The sequence below is a fragment of the Triturus cristatus genome, chromosome 4_1 (genome assembly GCF_964204655.1).
Source record: "Triturus cristatus chromosome 4_1, aTriCri1.1, whole genome shotgun sequence".
NCBI lineage: Eukaryota > Metazoa > Chordata > Amphibia > Caudata > Salamandridae > Triturus > Triturus cristatus.
The window spans coordinates 490,509,813-490,530,319 of record NC_140585.1 but is presented as its reverse complement, the minus strand read 5'-3'; the positions used below and the strand labels follow the sequence as shown (position 1 = coordinate 490,530,319).

General features: G+C 43.5%; 1 protein-coding gene across 3 annotated transcripts in view; it reads right to left on the bottom strand.

Annotated features, from left to right (window-relative positions):
• Positions 1-20,507, bottom strand: part of PDE3A (phosphodiesterase 3A) — a 1,085,163-nt gene that overhangs the window by 170,230 nt on the left and 894,426 nt on the right. For all 3 annotated transcript variants that reach the window (XM_085652713.1, XM_085652714.1, XM_085652715.1), the window contains 2 exons: positions 8,198-8,385; positions 3,077-3,214 (listed from right to left, as the gene is read on the bottom strand). In XM_085652713.1, the coding sequence (XP_085508839.1) occupies positions 3,077-3,214; positions 8,198-8,385 (326 nt within the window). The remainder of the gene's footprint in view (positions 1-3,076; positions 3,215-8,197; positions 8,386-20,507) is intronic.

The window sequence follows — 20,507 nt, the reverse complement described above, 5'->3', positions numbered from 1 at the left end:
GTAGCATAGAGGGTGAATGTGCATGCTGCAAAGCACATTGTTTAGTATACAAATCACAGACTTGTATTTTATGTAGCTGGGTAAGGCCAGTGGGTTACTGTTTTTGACCCAGAGATCCTTTAGTCACTTCCAGTTCATAAGTTGCCATCTTAATATAGCACACTGAACTATGAACCGACATTAAGAAGCTCCATGCAAACTGCAGGTCATGGATTTAGATCCTTAATGTTTTCCCCAATGTATCTGCTACTCTAAGTTTGCAAAGAAGTGTTTCTTTGGGTAGTAATACCTTGTACTCTTCACATATAATATCAACAAGTATGGTGATACGTGACTCCCGCACCTTATAACCCTCATTGTCCTTTCAAACATTCCCTGTACACACTTGTATAATGTGTCTCTTTCTGCATGATGTAAAGTGTTATAACAAACTACACTAGGATTTGTAGTGCTTTAAATAATAAATGAAAAATAAATTTGTGTCATTTAAATCTTTATTTGTGTAATGATAAAGAGGGATATAACTCGCACTGATAAATGTGCATGCACATCTTTTGCACAGGGAAGTTTGAACAAAGTCAAAAACCTGCCTCCAAATAAAAAATTCTCTGAAGTACCTGTTAAGTGATAAGTTACCTGCTTTAGTTCCCTTCCAGCGCACTGGCGCCTAGGTGTTAGGCTTCAGACGGCTCCCAGCCAGGACGCTATTTGAACAACAGAAGGGATGATGACCCTTTAAACCAGACCTTGGTTTAATACCCAGCTGCAAGCGAAAATAAGAAAGCCGTCTGCACATCGCTGCTCCAAACAGACAACACGCATGGGCTGCTGAATTTTGTCCGGGTGTCGGAAAATTACACCAACATAAATTCAGCATATTTGACAGGCTCTGCCGGATCCCAGATCCGGCTCAGAAATACTGCCAGAACTGAGAATATAAATGTTATTATTATATATGTGCAAAACTCCCTTCTAATTTACACAATTTGGAAATCACGATCCGATCCAAGGTGTACTTTTGGAAACTTTTGAAAAGTCAGGAAATTTGCAAATGCGCACCCATGCGTTGGGGTAAATCTTCAAAAATGAGCATACCTTTCCTATCCGTGTCGATGCCTTCCATTTATAGTGAATGTGACGACATACTTAGAAAACCTCACATGCAAAGAACTCTAGTTTCTCCACGCCAGACAAATGGACTGGATTTCCTGGCATAGCACACATGTTCAGTGTGGACTGGCCTTTCAAGAGAAACGTTTACTCCGAAGACGACAGGTACCAAATATTCCTTGCAGTAGGTTTTAGAAATGCGGTCGGGGCATACAAAGCTGGAGGAGAGCGGTCACTGGAGTGTAACAAGATGAGACATCGTTGCATTGTACCTACCGGTTGATGGCCCAACATTTAAAAGTGCAATTGGTTCTGGGGCATAATAATGTATGTGACGGAGTACAACGCTTTACATTCCCCATGTTATAACAAATCGCTTGCGCATTTGGTCATTGCATTTTGCATTAAACCATTTCGCAATTGATGCTCTGCTTTGTTTTGCGTAAATATTAATTCCGAATAAAACTTTCTAGTTTGTATGTATTCTATTTTCTAATGCAAGAAAAATGTCCTTCCAAATGCGGTCATTTGTTGAGGCTTAACAGCTGCACAATCCTACTGTACATCACCTGGGAGGCTGCTTCCAGGGGGGAGATGTGCATGCGTGCTTCTTTACATGTGTCTTTTTACAGACCCGCTCTCTCTGAACGGGGTTCACTGTAAAGAGTCGATCAGGTTGTACGCTTTGAGACACATGCCAACGCTGCCCGACAGCCTTACGTAGCCGGCTGCTGTCACAGGGAGTTTAATCACGTTCGTGTCTGGTGGCTGAGAACGTGTAGCTCTCTGCAGCCCAACACAGCATGCCCTGCGAACTGGAACTTCCCAGCACCCCGCAGCTGGATTCGGCAACGCGATTTCTTAAAAGCCTTTTAGGGCCTGACCTCGCCGGTTCTCCCGGAGGTGCTGTGTTAGATGTACTTGGCAGTGCACGAAAGAGAAAGTGCTGTCCTTTAAATGACTTCTGGAAAACGACAGTAACATCACGAAGTTCCTGGTACTATTATGAATTCTTTCCTTGCTTCACTCCCCTTCTCTAGACTTCCTTTCTATAAATAAACACTCGACCTGCTACGGCCAAAGATGTCCTTCCCTGCTTGTGGAAACAAAGACAAGTTTCATAAAAGCATTTTCAAACAGCAACGCAAATTGAATAATCCATGAAATGGATAAAGGCACGGCCGTACCACACTCAGTGAGCACTGGGGCTGCTGAGTTAAGACTCAAGGTTTCTGCAACAGTTTTAGGCAGACTGTTGTCTTTAGTTGAAGGGCTGGAGCAGCACTATTTTGCCACTTTAGACAGTGGTAAATGGTTGCTTGTCACAGGAACTTTCAAGGTATGTGCTGTTTTAGGCAGCTGCATTGGCTGATATATGTGAAGTCAACAGCAACATATATATTACTAACATACACAAAGTAACATAAAACAATTAAAACAGAACAGGCCACTATGCGACAAAACATCGATTGCTCTGCTAGCTCAGCGCAGAGCTGAGCGCCTGTTTTTATGTGTCTGCAGTTTGTAGAGGGAATTCATTTAATCCAATATTTCATGGAGTAAGAGCCAGATTACATCTCAGAAACCATGAGCAGGGTTTGCCTCTTTCTGTTTCTGATCTGTGCTGTCCAAACGAATGCTCTAAGTGCAAGAAACATTGGGTTAAATTAATTCACTCTACACACCAAAGGCACATAAAAACAGGAGCGCAGCTCAGCGCAGACTATGAAGATATGGCCCCCTAATGGGAACTGAAGCAGAAGCAGGGCACAAGATTAGCATGAAAACTTCAAACTTCTTACATTGACTGTAAGGGGTAGCCGATTTCAAAACATTGTAGATGAGGCAACCATTGGATATGCTTCTGTGTATGGCAGTAGAACTGTCTGGATAGCATAGCGAGAGCCCATGTTGTACCTGATATCATCTGCCATTCCGTCAGTGAGTTCAGTTAGCCTCTACTTACCTGACTGAGAATGCGACCACATTTCTGTCCCGTTTTTTCCACTAAATCAAAGATTGGAAAGTTCCAATTGTTTAGTTCCTTCATGATAGAGTCCAAACCATCCATAACAAGAGGCTCTGGAGCGAGAATTGGCTTTTCCTGCAGCAAAGAAGATTGGGTAAAATGGTCAATATTTCACAAAAATAATTATTAGTTATAGCATTTGTCTTATGGAAATTTACGTGCATGCTCAATTTCACAACACCATTCATTACATATGAATTTACTCATGTACATGAGCAAATCTGAGTTTGCATGAAAGTGTTGATCGTTATAGAAAGAATGTAGGAGGTTAATGGTGCATTCCCTTAGTGTTGTGCTGGATTCCTAAGTCAATAAAAGAATTCCCTGGTATAGTATGAACACACAGCAGGCACTTGATCATACTTCGAGGACAAGCAACTACTTGCACTCATTGCAAGGGAGGTAATCTTGTGTATAATGAAACTAGCCCCTGAAGCAGTGCTTAATTTGTGCCGGTGCTTTCCGGTGCTTAGCACCGGCACTTATTCATCAGGGCCGGGTCTAGACATACCTGAGCGCCAAGTCCGCCAACTCAGCTTTTTCAGCGTGTGTCAAATAATTATCGGCACTTCATGCAGTCTCCGGTGAAGAGCCAGTCGATATTTCACACAGTTCAATAAATCCATTACTTCAGTCAGTGTTGCGGTGGGTGGGCCACTGAGTGGACTGGATTTTGTCCTGCGTGCAGCAGCTACAGCGTAAGCATAGCTTATAAAAAATTAAACTTTGCCCGCCTTGTCATGACGCACACACGTATCCACGCACCACGCACCGGCACCATTCAGTCATACAATTTGAAGCAAGCAGCAGCGTCCCATGCAGTTCAGGCCTCGGAATCAGATCAATAAAAGCGGTAAGTAATGCTGCTTTTTCTTGAGCTTGCCGGCCAGCACAATTTCATGCCAGTCAGATGAAGTCCTCCACTGTAGTTTGACTGGCGTGAGGCCCTAGGCCTATTCCGAGAGAAATGAAACGCTCGAAAAATCGCTGTCTATGTTTCTTTCACATATCACCCCACGTTGTCGAGCGGGATTACTGCAGTAATACAGCCTTAAAGTTTAAAGTTTCATTTCAATTGTACCCAAACGCGAGCAGGAAAGAAAAGCTTTTGTAATCTGATTCCGAAATAACGGCAGGTGCCTTTTCTGGCCCTCGAAGTAGGCATCAGTCTAATTGTAAAAAAACGCGCATTGGCTATTGTTAGACGAAGTGAAAATTGATGATGTGAGATAAGGCCACAGAAATCACCGTCGCCCTTTCCACAGAACTCTTGCCTCACATTGGAGATTCCCTCTGCACACCACACAGTCCAGTAAACTTGTTGAAAGTGACAGATGCACATTTATTTGCCAAAGGTTACATTCCAAACAGTCCTGTGTTTAATATGTATAGCTATTAAAATGCACTCTGGTCAGGGCTACTTGCTATAACAGAGCCTCTCACACGAAATGTTAGGAGCATGTCATTGGTACTGGGTTCGCCATAAGCAGGGGGCGGGAGAGGAACGAGGTGTGAGAAGAGTAGTTTTATTTGTACCCAACTTGCTCCTACTGGGAATGATGCCCCGCCATTCAAAGCTGCTAAGGTGAAATCTGGGTGATTTCCTCGGAGATAACTACTTTTATCCTGCTCTAGAGACGGCCCTCGAACTGATCCTCACTTCTGGGCTCTACTTTGGAATATTTTTTTATATGCTTGTTTTGGCTTCTAATGTTCTAAACCAAGTATTGCAGAGAAACATTACATCACGTTAATATAGAGTGGATAGCTCAGTGGATTAATGTGCACGCTTTTTATCACAACACATTTGTATGAGGTTTTCATCTTACGATAGTGACTTAACTCTTTCCTACTGTGTGACCCTGCAAAACAGTTCGTTTAATTTTGTATGTGCGTCTCTATAAATTGAATCAGAGACCAATTTGTGATCGGGTGGGAGGCAGGTAAATTGCTACTGAGAGTTAAGTCTGTAGGAATTAATTTGTTAGTATTACTACCAATCTATACATTTATATGACACCTAACCAGCAGACTCTAGAGATTCTCATTTTATGATATTGTGTCCCAAGCTTTAAGATCGGCAGTTTACACATTTTGCAAATTGCCTGGACAGTTGTTTTGCTGTCTTAAAAATCGTTTTGAGTGCAGAAGTGAGCGGTCGTGGCACAGCCCTTGTAAATATTCAGCCAACAGCTGTCCCCTGATTGCAGGGGCTGGTTTAGACTGTTGATAAAGAAGTTGATTTATTTGGAGTGTGCCACGTCTGGATGCAGAGTTCAGAAGGAAGGAACCAGTAGCGCAGAGGGAAGGTGCCTGGGAGGTCTTGCACCAGTGAGCACGTCTAGTGAGGTTGCCGATATTGTAACTTGTGACAGACAAGCAATCACACTTGCATACTGGGCAGAACCCTGGGAGGATGGAAGGGATGGGGTCGTTTCTGAAACAGGAGGTTGGCTTTGTTACTGGAGGCCAACTTGTTTTAGCAAAATCGGCCCACAGTAATAAAATAAGAAGGCTACTGTGACTGTCTACAGTCTGCCCCAAGCCCATGATGCTGCCAGCCTCCCCTTCTCCCTCAGAGCCGGTGCCAGCAGCAAGCACGTGCTGACCTTGCACGGCTTTTTTTTCCTTTTTAAAACAGACATCACCCCATCCCCAGGACCTGGTAGCCTGAAGCGCTGCAAAATTGACTGCCCTAGTGTGGTTAGTCTGCCTTGTGCCCGTGGCCTTTGCCCTCGTCACCACCATGGCACGCAGTTGCATATTATTTGATGCTTATGCTGTGTGCGGCACAGAGCATAAGCATTAAATAATATGCAAATGCGTACCTGGACTCCCCAGTAGTTCCTCTCTGCAATACACAGGAGCCCCTCCCTTCTGATATGTAATCCCTCGCTGGCTACCCCTTGCCTTGCACACGTGCAAAAGGCTCCCTGGGTGCTTCTGTTCCAAGGCAGTGACCTCGAGTTTTAGATCAAGACTGTGTGGGGCTTTCTCCTGTGTCGTTGAGCCATGAGGGTAGAGGGCAGCACAGGCAGAGCGGACTGGTGGTGGTGGTTATAACCTGCTAAGTTTGCATTGTCCAAACTTAGTGTGTGCCATTTCCATGCGTTATGGCCTGGGTCATAGGTGTTGGAAATAGGCGTGTGGATGCTGCTGCAGCAGCCCCAAATTAATCAGGGTAGAGTTCAAATGGGGAGTGGCCAAACTAATGCTTTAACGTTTTTTCTTTTCATCTTGTCACATTTTCTGTGCATTCAAAGATAGGTGAAATGGTAGGCTATGTTATCTGACAAAGTGCTGTTTATTCTTTCTGGGACTGTAAAGTTAGTGTGCTTTTGTAAAACGAACTATCTGTAAAGAAGCTGCATACATATTTCAAAAGTATATCAGCATTTAAAGAAGTGAAGCACATTATTTTGTAATTCTGAAGTGTGATGAAAACAATGATTTTATTTGGAGCAAAATTAAAAAAGACACCTTACTTGGTGATGTGCAAATTGTAGATATTGTCTGAAGCCCAATTTCCACTCATAATCGTTTGACTGGCACATAGTTTTATCAGTAAAACTGCAAGTCAGTGGCATTTTTTGGCAATTTCAATGGAAATGTGCTGTCAGTAATTGACAGAGCACTGCTACAGAATGCTTTAGTAATATGTTTGCAACAGTGGTTTCCAAAAAGCTCCACTGCTTATATTACCACACCCTCGCCACCTCCGCCGGAATGAGCAAGGCTAATTTGCTATGCTTGTCCTTTGTGTGATGCTTGGATTTTTTACAATCCTAACACATCAGTGATGCCATTGTCACTTTAGCCAATTTGTTCCAAACTTGTGCTTTAAATGCACGTTTGTTTAAATCTTTTTAAAAATGGTCATGGGGTAGGGGAAGCTCCTATCAAAACCTTATTTGAGGAAGGCTTCCTTGCTGAAATTCAGATTGGGTATTAAATCTGGCTTTCAGCAGGGCCAGTTGAGGATGTGGGTGGAGCCAATAGAGGACGAGGGCAGAGCCGGGGAAAGTGGGAGTGGCCTCCTTCAAAAATTTGAGCACCAGGACTTAATATTTTACATATTAAGCACTGCCCTGAAGTCTACCACTAGTATTGCCCAGTGGGCTGGCAAAGTCAACCTCGTCTATTTAAATGCCATTAAATGTGTCTTCTCTCACAAATAATCAAGTCCCAAAATCACGACGTTTTTTCTGTGTGCATTTGCGACCTACCACTGACTTAATTATGATTAAGGGTCTGATTTATATATTGGTGGTATGCATTGCGGAGAAGTCTACATGCCGTCAATATGAAGGTCCGCTCGTCTGATTTAAATGCGGGTGGACCTTTGGTAAGAGCCGTCAGAGGAAAGACTACATCGCCACCCGCCCAATTTGGATGAGCGGACATCTAATCATTTTTTACTGTTCCTTTCTGCGAGATGAAACCTGATGGTAAGGAACAGTAAAACAATTATAAGCTACCCATGCCATGGAGAAGCCTCCTATGGAGAGGGAAGCATTACTTTTTTTTTCTTTTAAAAAAGGAAATCCTGTTTCAGCACTCGATCCCCATTGCAGACCCACAGACCATCTGCCTAAAAAAAAATAACTTCCTTTGTTGTGAATATCCAGACTCAAGTCACATTTCTAATTTACAGAAGCTTTGTGTGCTGGAGCACTACTGTCACCTGATTCTTGTTAACAATGCAGCTCCACCCAAATGAGCATTTTATGGGGGGGGAATGATGAAACATTTTTGAGAGCAACTAAATGTACTTCAGTAAAACCAAAGTAAGTCACACAATATATTGGCCTCCAACTCTTCCCCTTAATGTGTACTGTTAGGCTGCCAAACTAGATTCTGCTCAATGCAATGCTCAGTGATGCTTCTTCATAGACAACATGCCATTTGGGGCTACAATGAGACGATCCGAACAGAGTAATGTGGTCAATGTGAAATGATGTGCAGTTGCATCCATTTTGAAATACCACATTCTGTTTAAGATCCCTGATGCTAATATACTAAGACAACACATGTTTTCAAACCAACAAATATAATTACCTCTGGTGGTATTAAAGGGTGTAATATGAGGCTCTCCGGCCGGTGCGTCCGACAGATCGATCCCTTTCGCATCTGAACTGGGTCTTTTGTGGAATCAGGCTCATCATCGTTCTGTACAATGTCGCTACTGTCGCTGTTGTTGGTTTCATGAGTGCTGTCATAGTCTGAGGTGGTTTGCGCTGTGTCATCTGCAACACAAACCCAACTGCTTATTGTGAGATCTGACAGAGATCCAGGTTGCTGTGAATGACAGGCAGTCACATGAATTAGACAGGATGAATAAATTGCACGTTGCAGGCATCTGTCACTCTTACTAATCTAGTTATGTATTATTTGTATCATAGGAAATACAAAAAACACATTTTCCACAAAGTTAGAAGTAACAAAAGTGCTCCCAGGGTACAATAATTCACTGTGGATCTTGGAAATGTATTTATTCAACATGATTATATCCTTAAATATGATACAATAAGCAGTTACAAAGGTCGACAAAGTAGGAATTGACTCAGATACCATAAAACAATAAGATGGAGCCATTTGAGGCGTATTGATGCAAAGTTTGGAACTTGCTTTGCCTCTTGATCCTGCGGGTTCTTGCAACCCTCATATATCCTTTGAACCATCATTGTATGTGGGTAGGAGAGCTGATACATGTATGGGGTTGAGAACTGCTATGTCTTAAACTTACAGTTATTGCGGGAAGTTGATGAACGGTATGGTGCACCTGGGAAGGGGGAGGCGCTTTAATCTTCTGCTTACATTTCACACTAGGTTGTCACTGCTGAGGAGATATTTCAGTGGTTGGAAGGGTGGTGTTTAGAACCTCTATGTGAAGATGGAGTGGCATCCACAACCACTGGAACAATGCCATTTTTTTTGTTGCAGCATCTGCCCTCAAGAAAGGATAGGGAGGGACAAGCTTGTGGGTACTGAAATGCTGTGAATATATTTTTTGTTCTTTTGATGTGTCTGATGTCTGCTTGGCTGTTGGATGTCCTAAAACATCATGTATATTTTCTTCCAGGGCCATGCCACCCTATATGCTACAACTGTCTTTGCTGCTCCTGCTTCGGCCAAAATTTCTGATACCTGAAAATGGCAGATAGGAAACTAATCTCTTGGAATGTTAGAGGCTTAAATCACTACCACAAAGATGGACAGCATGCTTACCTCAAAAGGTCTGGTGGCAAAATCACATTATTACAAGATACGTGTCTACTGAAGCCGGAGGTTAATAAGCTGAGTCAGAAATGGAGAGGACATATTGCAGCAGACTGTCATTCATCCTACTCACTTGGGGTGCTGATTTGGATTGGTGATGGGTTCCATTGCAATGAGAAATGACTATTTCAAAAGCTATGAATAGATATGTGCTTGTGCAGGGCTCATTGATTGGCATAGATACATGCATAGTAATATATCTGTGCCTAATACAGATGATAAGGGACTTTCTAAAGATCTTATACACCTGGCAGTTCTATATGCACATATTCCATTTCTCTGGGTGGGCAACTTTAATTCTACACTCGATGGTCAATTGGACAGACATCCACCTAGAAAGAAAACAAAACGAGGAATAGTAGTGGCATTAAAGAATATCTTGCCAGACTTGGAATAGTTAACATCGGGTGGTTTTAGAATCTGTCAACGTTGAAATTTTCATCCCACTTTTCAACTCATAATGCCTACAGCTGACTTTATCATATCCTGACTACAATGACCTATTTGAGTTGTGTTGGCACTGCAATCTACCTAAATATATTATTCTCTGACCATTCTCCAGTGGTGCTGGTACTAAAGAGATGCTGGACAATTCCTAGGATTCCTTTGCACACATTAGGGCAGCAGAATGGAATGCCTACAAAGTTGCTGTGATTATAGGTGTTAGATTGATGCTCGAACACACGTTCCATTGGAAGGAGGTAAAGGTGGCAAGCGTGGACCAGAATGCAGTTTTGGGCCCTGGGTGGGCAGGTGATCTCCTGGAAACTAAACACAGGTTGTCAGATACATGGGATAGGCTTGATAAGTACACTCATACTAAGTACAGGCAATGATTTTACTGGGAGGGGAATGTTTCTGGCAGGCTTCTGGCTTGGCAATTAAAGATGGAGAATTCCTACACCCATATTCTGAGACTGCAACAAGAAGGGGGCAGACATTATTTAGAGGGAAGGGATGAATGATGTATGCAAAAATTACCAAGAATCCATTTACACTTGGGAACGTGACACACCCATGGTGATGTACTACTTTACTTGGATGGCTTGTATCTGCCATCCTTGTCCCAAGAGCAGAGGAACAATTTATAAACTCCACTTGTGACTGAAGATCTTCAGGAGGAAAAAAATCCCCTAGTGTGGTCGGAATGTCAGCTGATTTATGCCAGACTGTGATGGGTGCAATGACGGGGGAATTCCTAAAGGTATTTCTTGAGGTTAGGTAGGGGAGTGTTCTATTCTAGTCCATGCAGAAAGCTCTATTTATTTCAGTCCCAAAGGGAAACAGAGACCTAACATTTGTGACATCCTTGTGGTCCCTTAACCATGATAAAAATGTTATGATAAGTATATTTGTATAGCACACAACTCACCTGTGAGGGCATCCTGGTGCTGTGTGTAAAAATACTCAGCAAGGTACTAGCTAACAGACTGCTCAGGGTCATGAGTACTTTGATTTCATACAGATTGATCTGGTTTTATACCGATTTGGAGAACAGTGCACAAAATAAGGCACCCGACCCATGTCTTAACGTCTGTAAAATGATCTTTTGAGTCGCTGGCAATGGCGGTTTTGGATGCAGTACAGGCCTTTGTCACAGTATTGTGGAGTTACCTGTGAGAGGTGAAAGAATGCATGGGATTTGAGCCTGAATTCTGTGCCTGGACATACATGCTTTATGAGAAGCCCACAGCTAGTGTGTGGACTGGGGGGTACCTGCAGAGTGAACACTTCAGAGGTAGGCAGGGGTTTCTGCTGTCTCTGATGTGGCTATGAAAATGGTCAAAACCTCCCTTGTGGTCACTTCAAACCAGTTCTGGGGCATCTCCCCCTCAGACTGAGTGGCTATGAGGACAAAAGGAAGGCAGGCTTAGGTATGAGCTGCATTTGGCAGAGACTGGGTTGGTTTCCTTTGAAGCTCCGGGAGGGGCGAGGCACAGTCCCAAGGCCATCCTGCTCAGGGAGGAAAACCTCTCCGCACATGTAAGCCCTTTGTCCTCTGGGAGCAACACTCATCTCACCACAGGAAAGGCATTACCATCCAGAAGACACTGAACACTTGCCATAATGCACATTTGGCTCAAGCAGAAAATTGTCAACTTTCTAAAAGTGCAATTTTCAAAATAGTGATATACAATTAGACTCACACTTGACCATTGAGTGGGTTTTAAAATTACAATTAAAATGGGTCCTTGAATCATTTTATAGATATTCCAAAACTGAAGTTATGCATTATAAGTTGTTATAATTTAACCCAATGCTTTTTATGGCATGTACAGTCTTACCTTAGTGAATAACTACTTGGGTGATTTTTCACTGCCAGAGCATGTAAAATAGAACTATGCATGCCCTACTTTTTAAATATCATGCACACAGCCCTATGGGCATATAGGGACTACTTTAGGGGTGACTTATAAGTATTAAAGACGAGGATTTAGTTAGACCTTGCAAAAGGGTTATTTTGCCAAGGTGAAGTGGCTGTGTTAAAACTGCCTACCCAGCCTGCAGGGACAGGCCTGGACACCATGCTTTCCATTGTCATGTTAGTGATGGCACTATATGTGCTACAGTCCACTAATGGCAATCAAGTTACAGGCCCTGGGTACACTTTGGTATCATATAGTAGGGACTTATAGGTATGTTAAATATGCCAATCAAGAGTGTAGCAAGTTTCAACATGTTTTAGGGGTCAAAGCACATGCAGTGGGGCACGGCTAGCAGTGTCCCAGTAAGCAGAGAAAAAAACACACAGCAACACCCATCCAAGAATAAATGGGAATGATCATACAAAAAGAGGCGTTTTCCTAAAAAAATGTTTTTAAACATACTTAACAGACCCAAAAGAATTCAGAACACACTGACAACTTATTGAGCACCGTTGTCCTGCTTGAACTCACACATAAACAAAGAGAGGTACTAAAGGCCCCTATGAACGGAGACTAACTATTGGATGCAATAAAGGAAACGATAAAGGGTAAGACAGTGGATATATACAGCCAACCTGTCTAATTAAGTCCTACATAAAAAAAATGATAAACTCCAATGTTTTTGCAGAGACTCAAACCTCTAGACTCTGACTACCAAAAGGAAGTGGACGTCGTAACCAAACGTGTTAATTTATAAGTCAGACAGACCTATTTCAATATTAATATATACACACAAAGACACCAACCAAAGCTCTGGCAGTCACGGGACACAAACTAAAACTCTGGCTGTCTCACTCCATTAGGGAGTTGGATAGCCTTGCTCATTCAAAGCAGTGTTGCTTAACCCCGCCCCCCCCCCTAAAATAACATCTTCACTTTGAGACATTTCAGGCATGCCATTCACCACCCATAAGCAGCTGTCAACAATTATACATTAGCTGTCTTAGAGATACACAAAGAATTCAACAAAGAAGACTGTCAATATATGTCAGCAGTTTTTCACAAAATGTGATTTGTGCCGGAGTCAGACTGGGACAGAATATGGGTCCAGAGACCAAATTAAAAGTGGCTCCCATTAGAGAATAAGATAACTAAAAAATGTGGAGAACCACAGTTACACCCAGGGTCTGGCCCGGGGAGGGAACTAGAGGCGTTAGGGCACTAGAGAACGGTCAGCCTCCAACCAAAGCTATGAACCACAGAAAGGACCGTCCCTAGTTGTGTCTTAAGAGATGCCCAATTTAGTGGGGGCAAATCACAAAAATTGACGGACTGGCATCACACACCACCAGGTGTCATGCTTCATCATCTGCCAGTCCTCGCCCACCGGGGAGGAGGCTGGAACGCATGCAGCACTAGGTTTTCTAGCGGGGAGTACGCCTTGAACTAATGTGGCCACAAGGATTTCCCCCCTACCCCTCCCATGGGGCAAATAGGTTTTTCCAATAGGGTTTCTCTAAACAGGTGGCAGCTGGCTATAGGCCTACGCCCCCAGTGGTAAGATTGGAGCCCAATATCTAAGGTCCTGACGAATGCCACGTACCCAAGTGGACAATACAGGCAGAAACATGTTGACCCCCTATTAACAATCACTGATTCACAGCGGCGACGGGATGATAAGGTCCCCACTCACCGCACTTATATATTTTAATCCCACATAGTAACCCCATAGAATAAAAATTGTTCAGGTATACTATGATGGTTTTTAAATTCACTCACTCCTTTTTTTGTTTGGGCCCCCACTTAGTCTAGAAGTGCATCCCTGTCTTCAGGTGTATGCCCGCCCTCTATCAAACGCGGTTTTTAGAGGGCGAGGACTGGCAGATGATGAAGCATGACACCTGATGGTGTGTGATGCCAGTCCGTCAATTTTTGTGATTTGCCCCCACTCAATTGGGCATCTCTTAAGACACAACTAGGGACGGTCCTTTCTGTGGTTCATAACTAAAAAATGTGGCCCATGTTTGCAGATCAGGGCAGTTTTAAACTTGTAAACACAAGCTACATAGGTATTTTGCAAAGTATGGGAGGCTGCATGCAACACTGGCATCTTTCAACTAAATGCCTTGGGCAAGTTGTGAGCTATATTAAATATAAATAACATAACATAACGTAATGGTACATTGTACAGTGGCAAACCTAATTTCGCATTTAAATGTGGTAAAAACGTATGGGAAAAATTACTAAAGGCCTATATTGATCCTCCCAATAGAACAATCTTTAAAAAGTCTTGGTCTAGAACCTATAATTGTGCACTCTCATTGTGGCAATTGTACAGCGTGTAGTACCACCAAAGTGCATAAATCTCTCTCCTTGCCAGTGGCGTAGCTAGGGGGGGCGGTCCGCCCCAGGCGGCACTATTTTGGGGGCGGACAAAGGCATTCAGATAAGGCTCGGCTTGCTTTCGTGGACGTTCGGGGATGGGCAGAGAAGGAATAGGACTCGGGCAATGTCCTCTTCTTTTTTGTGCTGGCACCTGTCCCCCCCTCTCTTCCTATTATTCCCTCTCTTTCTGTCTTGCTCCTCACTTACTGAAAACCGTAACTTGAAGAAACGGTTCACAACCTCGTTCCTTCTTTCATTTAGTTGCTTCCCTGTGAAATGGATCCAAAAAAGAACAACACTCTTGCGGGAAATGCCTGGTCCGACCATTTCCTGATTACTTTCTCTACTTGCCTGGCAGAGGCCAACCTCCCTCCCTGTCCTAAAAACATCTACGCCCGAAATTGGAACAGAGTAGATATGGCTGCCCTCGAATCCACTTTAGCCTCATCAGTCCCCACCTTGATCAATACCCACCCCAACAAACAGGTAGCCCTCATTAACACCTGGCTCCTTGATGCTTGCAATCAAGTGGCTCCTCTTAGACGGGTGAGAACTCGGCGCCCCCACGACGCTAATAGATGGTTCTCCGGTGCCCTTAAAATCCAAAAACTTGCGTTGCGCCAAGCGGAACGCCACTGGCGCCGTAAATACCACCCTGACGCTAAGCTGCATTTCCTTACTCTTTTACAGGCATACAATAAATCTATCCTCTCTGCCAAACATGAATACTTCTCGCTGAAGATTCAATTGGCAGCTAACAAACCCAAGGAGATCTTTTCTATCGTGCACCAACTCTCCGCCTCCAACAGAGCCGCTTCTAAGCCCGTCCCTTCCCAGACCCTTTGCGATACCCTCAATGATTTCTTCATTGAGAAGATTGCCATTGTAAAACAGAATATCCCCACAGCCCCCGCCTCTTTCACCTGTCCCCTGCTGCCTTTGCCATCTTTCTTCATTGACCAATTTCCTCTGATTTCTGATGAGGCATTCAGCATGCTTCTAGGAAAAGTCACCGCAGGCTCTCCTGCCGACCTCTGCCCGGCACACATCCTAAGAGATATTCTCTCTCGCTGCCCAACCCCTTTCATTACCCTTCTAAACACCTCCATCACCTGCGGTGTGGTACCTGGTTTTTTCAAAGCCGTCACTGTAATCCCTATTCAAAAAAAGCCGGCGCTGATCCCACTATACCCTCTAATTTCAGACCTATTTCTCTACTACCGCTCCTAAGCAAAATCCTTGAGAGCCATATCACCTCTTCGCTCTCTAACCACGTTGAGACTCACCACCTCTTAGCCACCCACCAAGCCGGTTTCCGGCCGGCTCACTCTACTGAATCTGATGTTCTCTCCGTAGTAGATGAACTTAGGCGTAGCGCCGATATCAATTCCCCCCAGGCCCTTGTTCTGCTTGACCTCTCCGCGGCCTTCGACACGGTCGACCATTCCATCCTCTTCGACCGTGTTGAGGGCGCTGGCCTTCGAGGTCCAGCCCTTGCCTGGATTACCTCTTTTCTTACCGATCGTACCCAGGCCGTCCGTCTTGACGGCTTTCTCGCTTCCACCCATCCCGTCTCTTGTGGGGTCCCTCAGGGTTCCTCACTTTCTCCCCTCCTGTTCAACCTTTACATCCACCCCCTCATCGCCGCTCTTCACGACATGGAGATCTCCGTGTTTAATTACGCTGATGACCTGCAGCTTATCTTTAATCTCTCCCCTTCTCCTGATTCTATCGCCAAGGTCCATTCTACCCTCACTTCCCCTTGCTATCCGTTCTATCCCCTCTTATTCTGACTTTCGGGCTAAACTCAAAACCCACCTGTTTTCCCTAGCATACCCCTCTTAACTCTCTTACTTTTCTCCCTCTGGTTTGACTCCGACCTTTAGCGCCAAGAAACCGCATGGTGATAGTGCGCTCAAGAAATTCCTTTCAACTTCAACTTCAATGCCCTTTTTCTGACATTTTTCTATTCCAAAGTGCAGCGGGATGGAGAGAAATAGAAGGTTTTAAATATGAAAAATAAATACATAACTAAATAAAGCAAGACAGAGTGGTTGCAAAGGGGCCAGATTGGTTTTATTCACATCCAAACACATCAGCCTCACTTTACAGATTTTGCAGTGACTTTTATTTTCTCATCTTTCTTTGAACAGCATTGTTGTCCCCAGGTGGGGAAGTTTACCATTCCTGGAGGGACTGCAATACCTGGTTGATGGATGGATTGGAAAACAAAATGTGTACCATGGCTCTTTTTATGGATGTGGTCTTTTTAAACCATACTGCTTACGTTTATTAGGGATATAAGCAATGGACATTGAAACGGTTCCCTTCAGGGCCCTGTACTCATGTCCTTAACTTTTCAGGTAAAACCATTAGCTGATTTCTGAATAGTGAGTGAGAGATTTTTAAGGTAACCATGTTGTTTCTGCTTACATTTCACATGCTTTACTTAATCTTGCATTCCCTATGAGCATTTGCATTTTTTTATTAGGCAGCATATTACTCTTATCAAGTGTATAATTTGAATTGAGCCACATCCAAGTGTTTATAGCGGGCACAATTAGGTTGTAGCTGAAGGCAGTGCGAGTTTCTCTCAGTGGGGCAGTATGGTGTTCAGTGGGGGAGAGGATGTGGCACTATGGCCAGAGCTGTCGAATATGGAACTGGGGAACTGGGTTCAGCCTTCATGACCAGTCCACCAGACCACTCTACTGAGGGAGCATATTCCCATGCTAGACCTTACAAGGCCCCACTAAACCTTAGAAGGCTTGATGTCTTAGCACAAGCAGGTGTACCCTAGTGGTATCAATTGTGAGTTAACCTTGAAGGCCTGTCCACCACAATCCATACTGAAGGTCATCTCCAGTCTTGCGGGCAGGCCTATGAAGCAGCACACCCTAGAGCAACAGTGATCCAGTCACTGTGACTCTGTCACTGAGATCACATGAACCTTGAGCAGGTTAGGGCGGTGCAAACGGTGTGACCACACTGGGTACCTATTTCGGGTGGGGGCGTAGTGTTTGCAAGTATATTATGGTTTAAAAAAAACTTGCTGCCACCTTCCTGGCCTCCAACAATTTTCAGAAACAATAAAAATGTCATGATAACTTCGGTGATTAATGTTCTTCCTAGAGAGAGATCCGAGTTTTTTCAAGTGGAAGGGTTGACTCCTGGAAAGGTAGCACAGAGGGTTAATATGCCTGCTGCAAAGAACATGTACCATGCAGATCACAAAGTGCACTGCTTTAATGAGGGGACCATGATGAATGGTCATTTAATGTCAGCTGTAGATGATGGATCCCTGAACAGTGTCATGTATGTGCATGTTTGCATTGTCCTGAGGGGATTACCAGGTAATTGTTCACGCAACTCTCTGATGGATGTCACATGCGGTTTTTCTGAGTCCCCAGATAGATCATGTAGTCTGTGTGTTCTCTTTTGTACTGCCAGTCACTGGTGTATACAACTGTGTAGCCTTGGACCGTGTCATGTATGTGCATGTAACTTGCATGATCGAGGTAACTATTAGCGGCGATACTACGAGTCTCTCGGTCCTCTTTCAAGTGCTTGCCGTCCTTTTTCCCCAGCAACACCCCCCCCCGTCCCAGGGGCGGCAATCTGATGGATAGCCCCGGGCGCCACAAGCTCTAGCTACGCCTCTGCTCCTTGCATGATACATTAAACATTTTTCAAACTGCTTAACTAAAAACGTCTATTGCATCCAGTGTCCATTGCATTTCTGATATATTGTGCAAGAGGAAAAGGGGACCCCCTGCTACTAATGTGAGCTCCTAAGGAAGGGGCAAAAGCATGAATGTATAGTAACCCATGGCAACTCAAAACTAATAAAAGTTAGGATCCTATGTAGATGAAGGGCTCAAAGCAACATACAAGTTGGGTGAAAACAAAACAATAATTTATTAATGATAGTCAACAAAGTTAAGAGTATTTTTAAAAACACACAAGATTATATCTGATATCATTATTATGCAAACATACATGAAAAATGATTATTCAACTAACATGAATTACCACACTCATATTCAATATTAATCACTACATTCATATCGTCAGTCATACATAACACTTAAACACGAATAACACAAAATCTATACAGTGGTAAAGTCTCTAAATCAATATTCTGAAATTGTTCAGGGCCTACCCTAGGAGAGACTAATATGTATCAAAAAGGAAGGTTTGGGCCAAAATAGGAAGATGGAAGGCAAAATGTTATGGGAGAACCATGCCAAGGATGCTGGCTCTAACACCCTAAAGAAGTTTTATATTAACTTTCCGCCTCTTAGATGCAATAGGTCCAGTATGTTGGCTAATATGTATCACAGATCCTTTGAAACCTGCATTGATCTTTTTTGTAAATTTTTCATGTTATTCTCATTGCATTTTCCCATGCACCTTGGCTAACATATGAAAGCGCTGTACTTCGGGCACAACTCATGATTGGATTTAGTCATTCTGCACTCACTGTATGTGTTTAGCAATCACTCTCTGCAAGATATACAAGAATGCTACACTTTCATGTGTGAAGAAGCAAAGGAAAAGGCAGACCACACCAGTCCAATTTTCCAACTTCTATCTCCTGGAGTGGTTCTTCCACGAAACCTGACTACCAATAAACCTCATAATTGCACTGCATAATATATTTGCTTTCACAATGTCCTCAATTTTTGAGGTGATGGTCACAGAAACATCCACATTCAGTCCATCAATAACTTCAAAAAGACACTGAATACGAAAACCTTTTGGAAAAATAAATTATATTAAAAGGAAGGATGCAATACTAAAGATTAATGTCGGGCTCAGCACCCTTCGGTGTCTTCGTCCTCCCATGGTATTGATTTCCTGTCACCTCTTCTCTCCCCATTAGCTGGGGCGCCCTCTTTGTAAATACAGTGTGAGGGCGGACCTTCTTTCTCCTTGGTTGGACATGCATTCCTGTCCTCTCTTTGTTTCCATGCCTTATTTAACCGGTCTGGTGTTAGCCAAGATCTTTCGATTTTACTAACATTAAATATACAATATACTTACTTAAAAGATCTTTCAGCCAACTTTCTTCATCCATTGCTCTGTTGTTGTGTCATTCACATTTTGCATCTGCCCACTACAGTAACCATCATAGCTAACTTCACTTTGAGTAACTGTATTTTGCTCTTTCACAATGAGTACATTTATACACAAGGTAGTCCTCTTCAGTGCGTGTGTTTTTATTTTTACTTTTGTTGGAAAAAGGACCTCTCTGAAGGCTCAACCCAAAACATTTGCCTTCCTCCTCCTTTTTTTGCTGATTTGTTTTGTTGGTTAGGACTGTGAGCACTTTACTACTGCTAACCAGTGCTAAAGTGCATGTGCTTCTCCCCTAAACATGGTAACATTGGTGTATATACAATTGGCATATTTAGTTTACTTAAAAGTCTATTGTAAAGTGGAATACCATAAACACTGGGCCTGTAACCTAATTGCTACTACTGGGTCTGCTGCACTGATTGTGCCACCCATACAGGTAGCCTTTCAAATCTGTCTCAGGCCTGCCATTGCAGGGCCTGTCTGTGCAGTTTATTGCCACTTTGACTTGGCATTTAAAACCACTTTCCAAGCCTTAAACTCCACTTTTATTACATATAGGTGACCCCTAATATAGGCCCTAGGCTGGCTTTAAGGAAGGGTGCTGTGTTTTAAGTTTTACAATCCATCCATGTTATTTTTTGCATTGCATCCCGAGTAGGATGGTTATATTCAGACGTGAGTCCCGTGCTCCCCATGCCATTGTATTCAAACCAGCCTGGCTAATGAGTGATGATCCCATCATTTGTTCTTTTTACCTTTAGAAAGTGGACATTTCTCTGCTCTTTCTGCTCTGTGTGCCAGCAGCCTGTCTCCAAAAATGTCTGGGGTGGGTGACAGCTACACTTTGAGCATCCCCTCTAGACAGCCAAAAACACAGGAAGGGTAGGTGTGACAGAGAACTCATCTGCATTCATCTGCAGTCTGATAGCTCTTCTTGGGCAGGAAAGAGGGGGGAGCTGGCACTTACATCTGAATAGGCAATGTGCTGTTTCCCACACAAAGGGCTGATTACCCTCTACTTATATGCTGGAGCCAGGACAGAGAAGAAAGGGTAGCTTGTGCACTTCAGGGGCCTGCTTTGAAATCACTCCCACTTCAAAGGCACAACTGGGTATAAGTACTGGGCCTCTGACCGTACCAAGACAGTATACCACTGGACCTGTGAATAACTCTGCCAGCAGTAAAGGCAACTGTGCCACAAGAATTGCCACTCTGCTTGACTGCTGCTCTGGAAAAAATCAGTTTTCTGCTTTGCT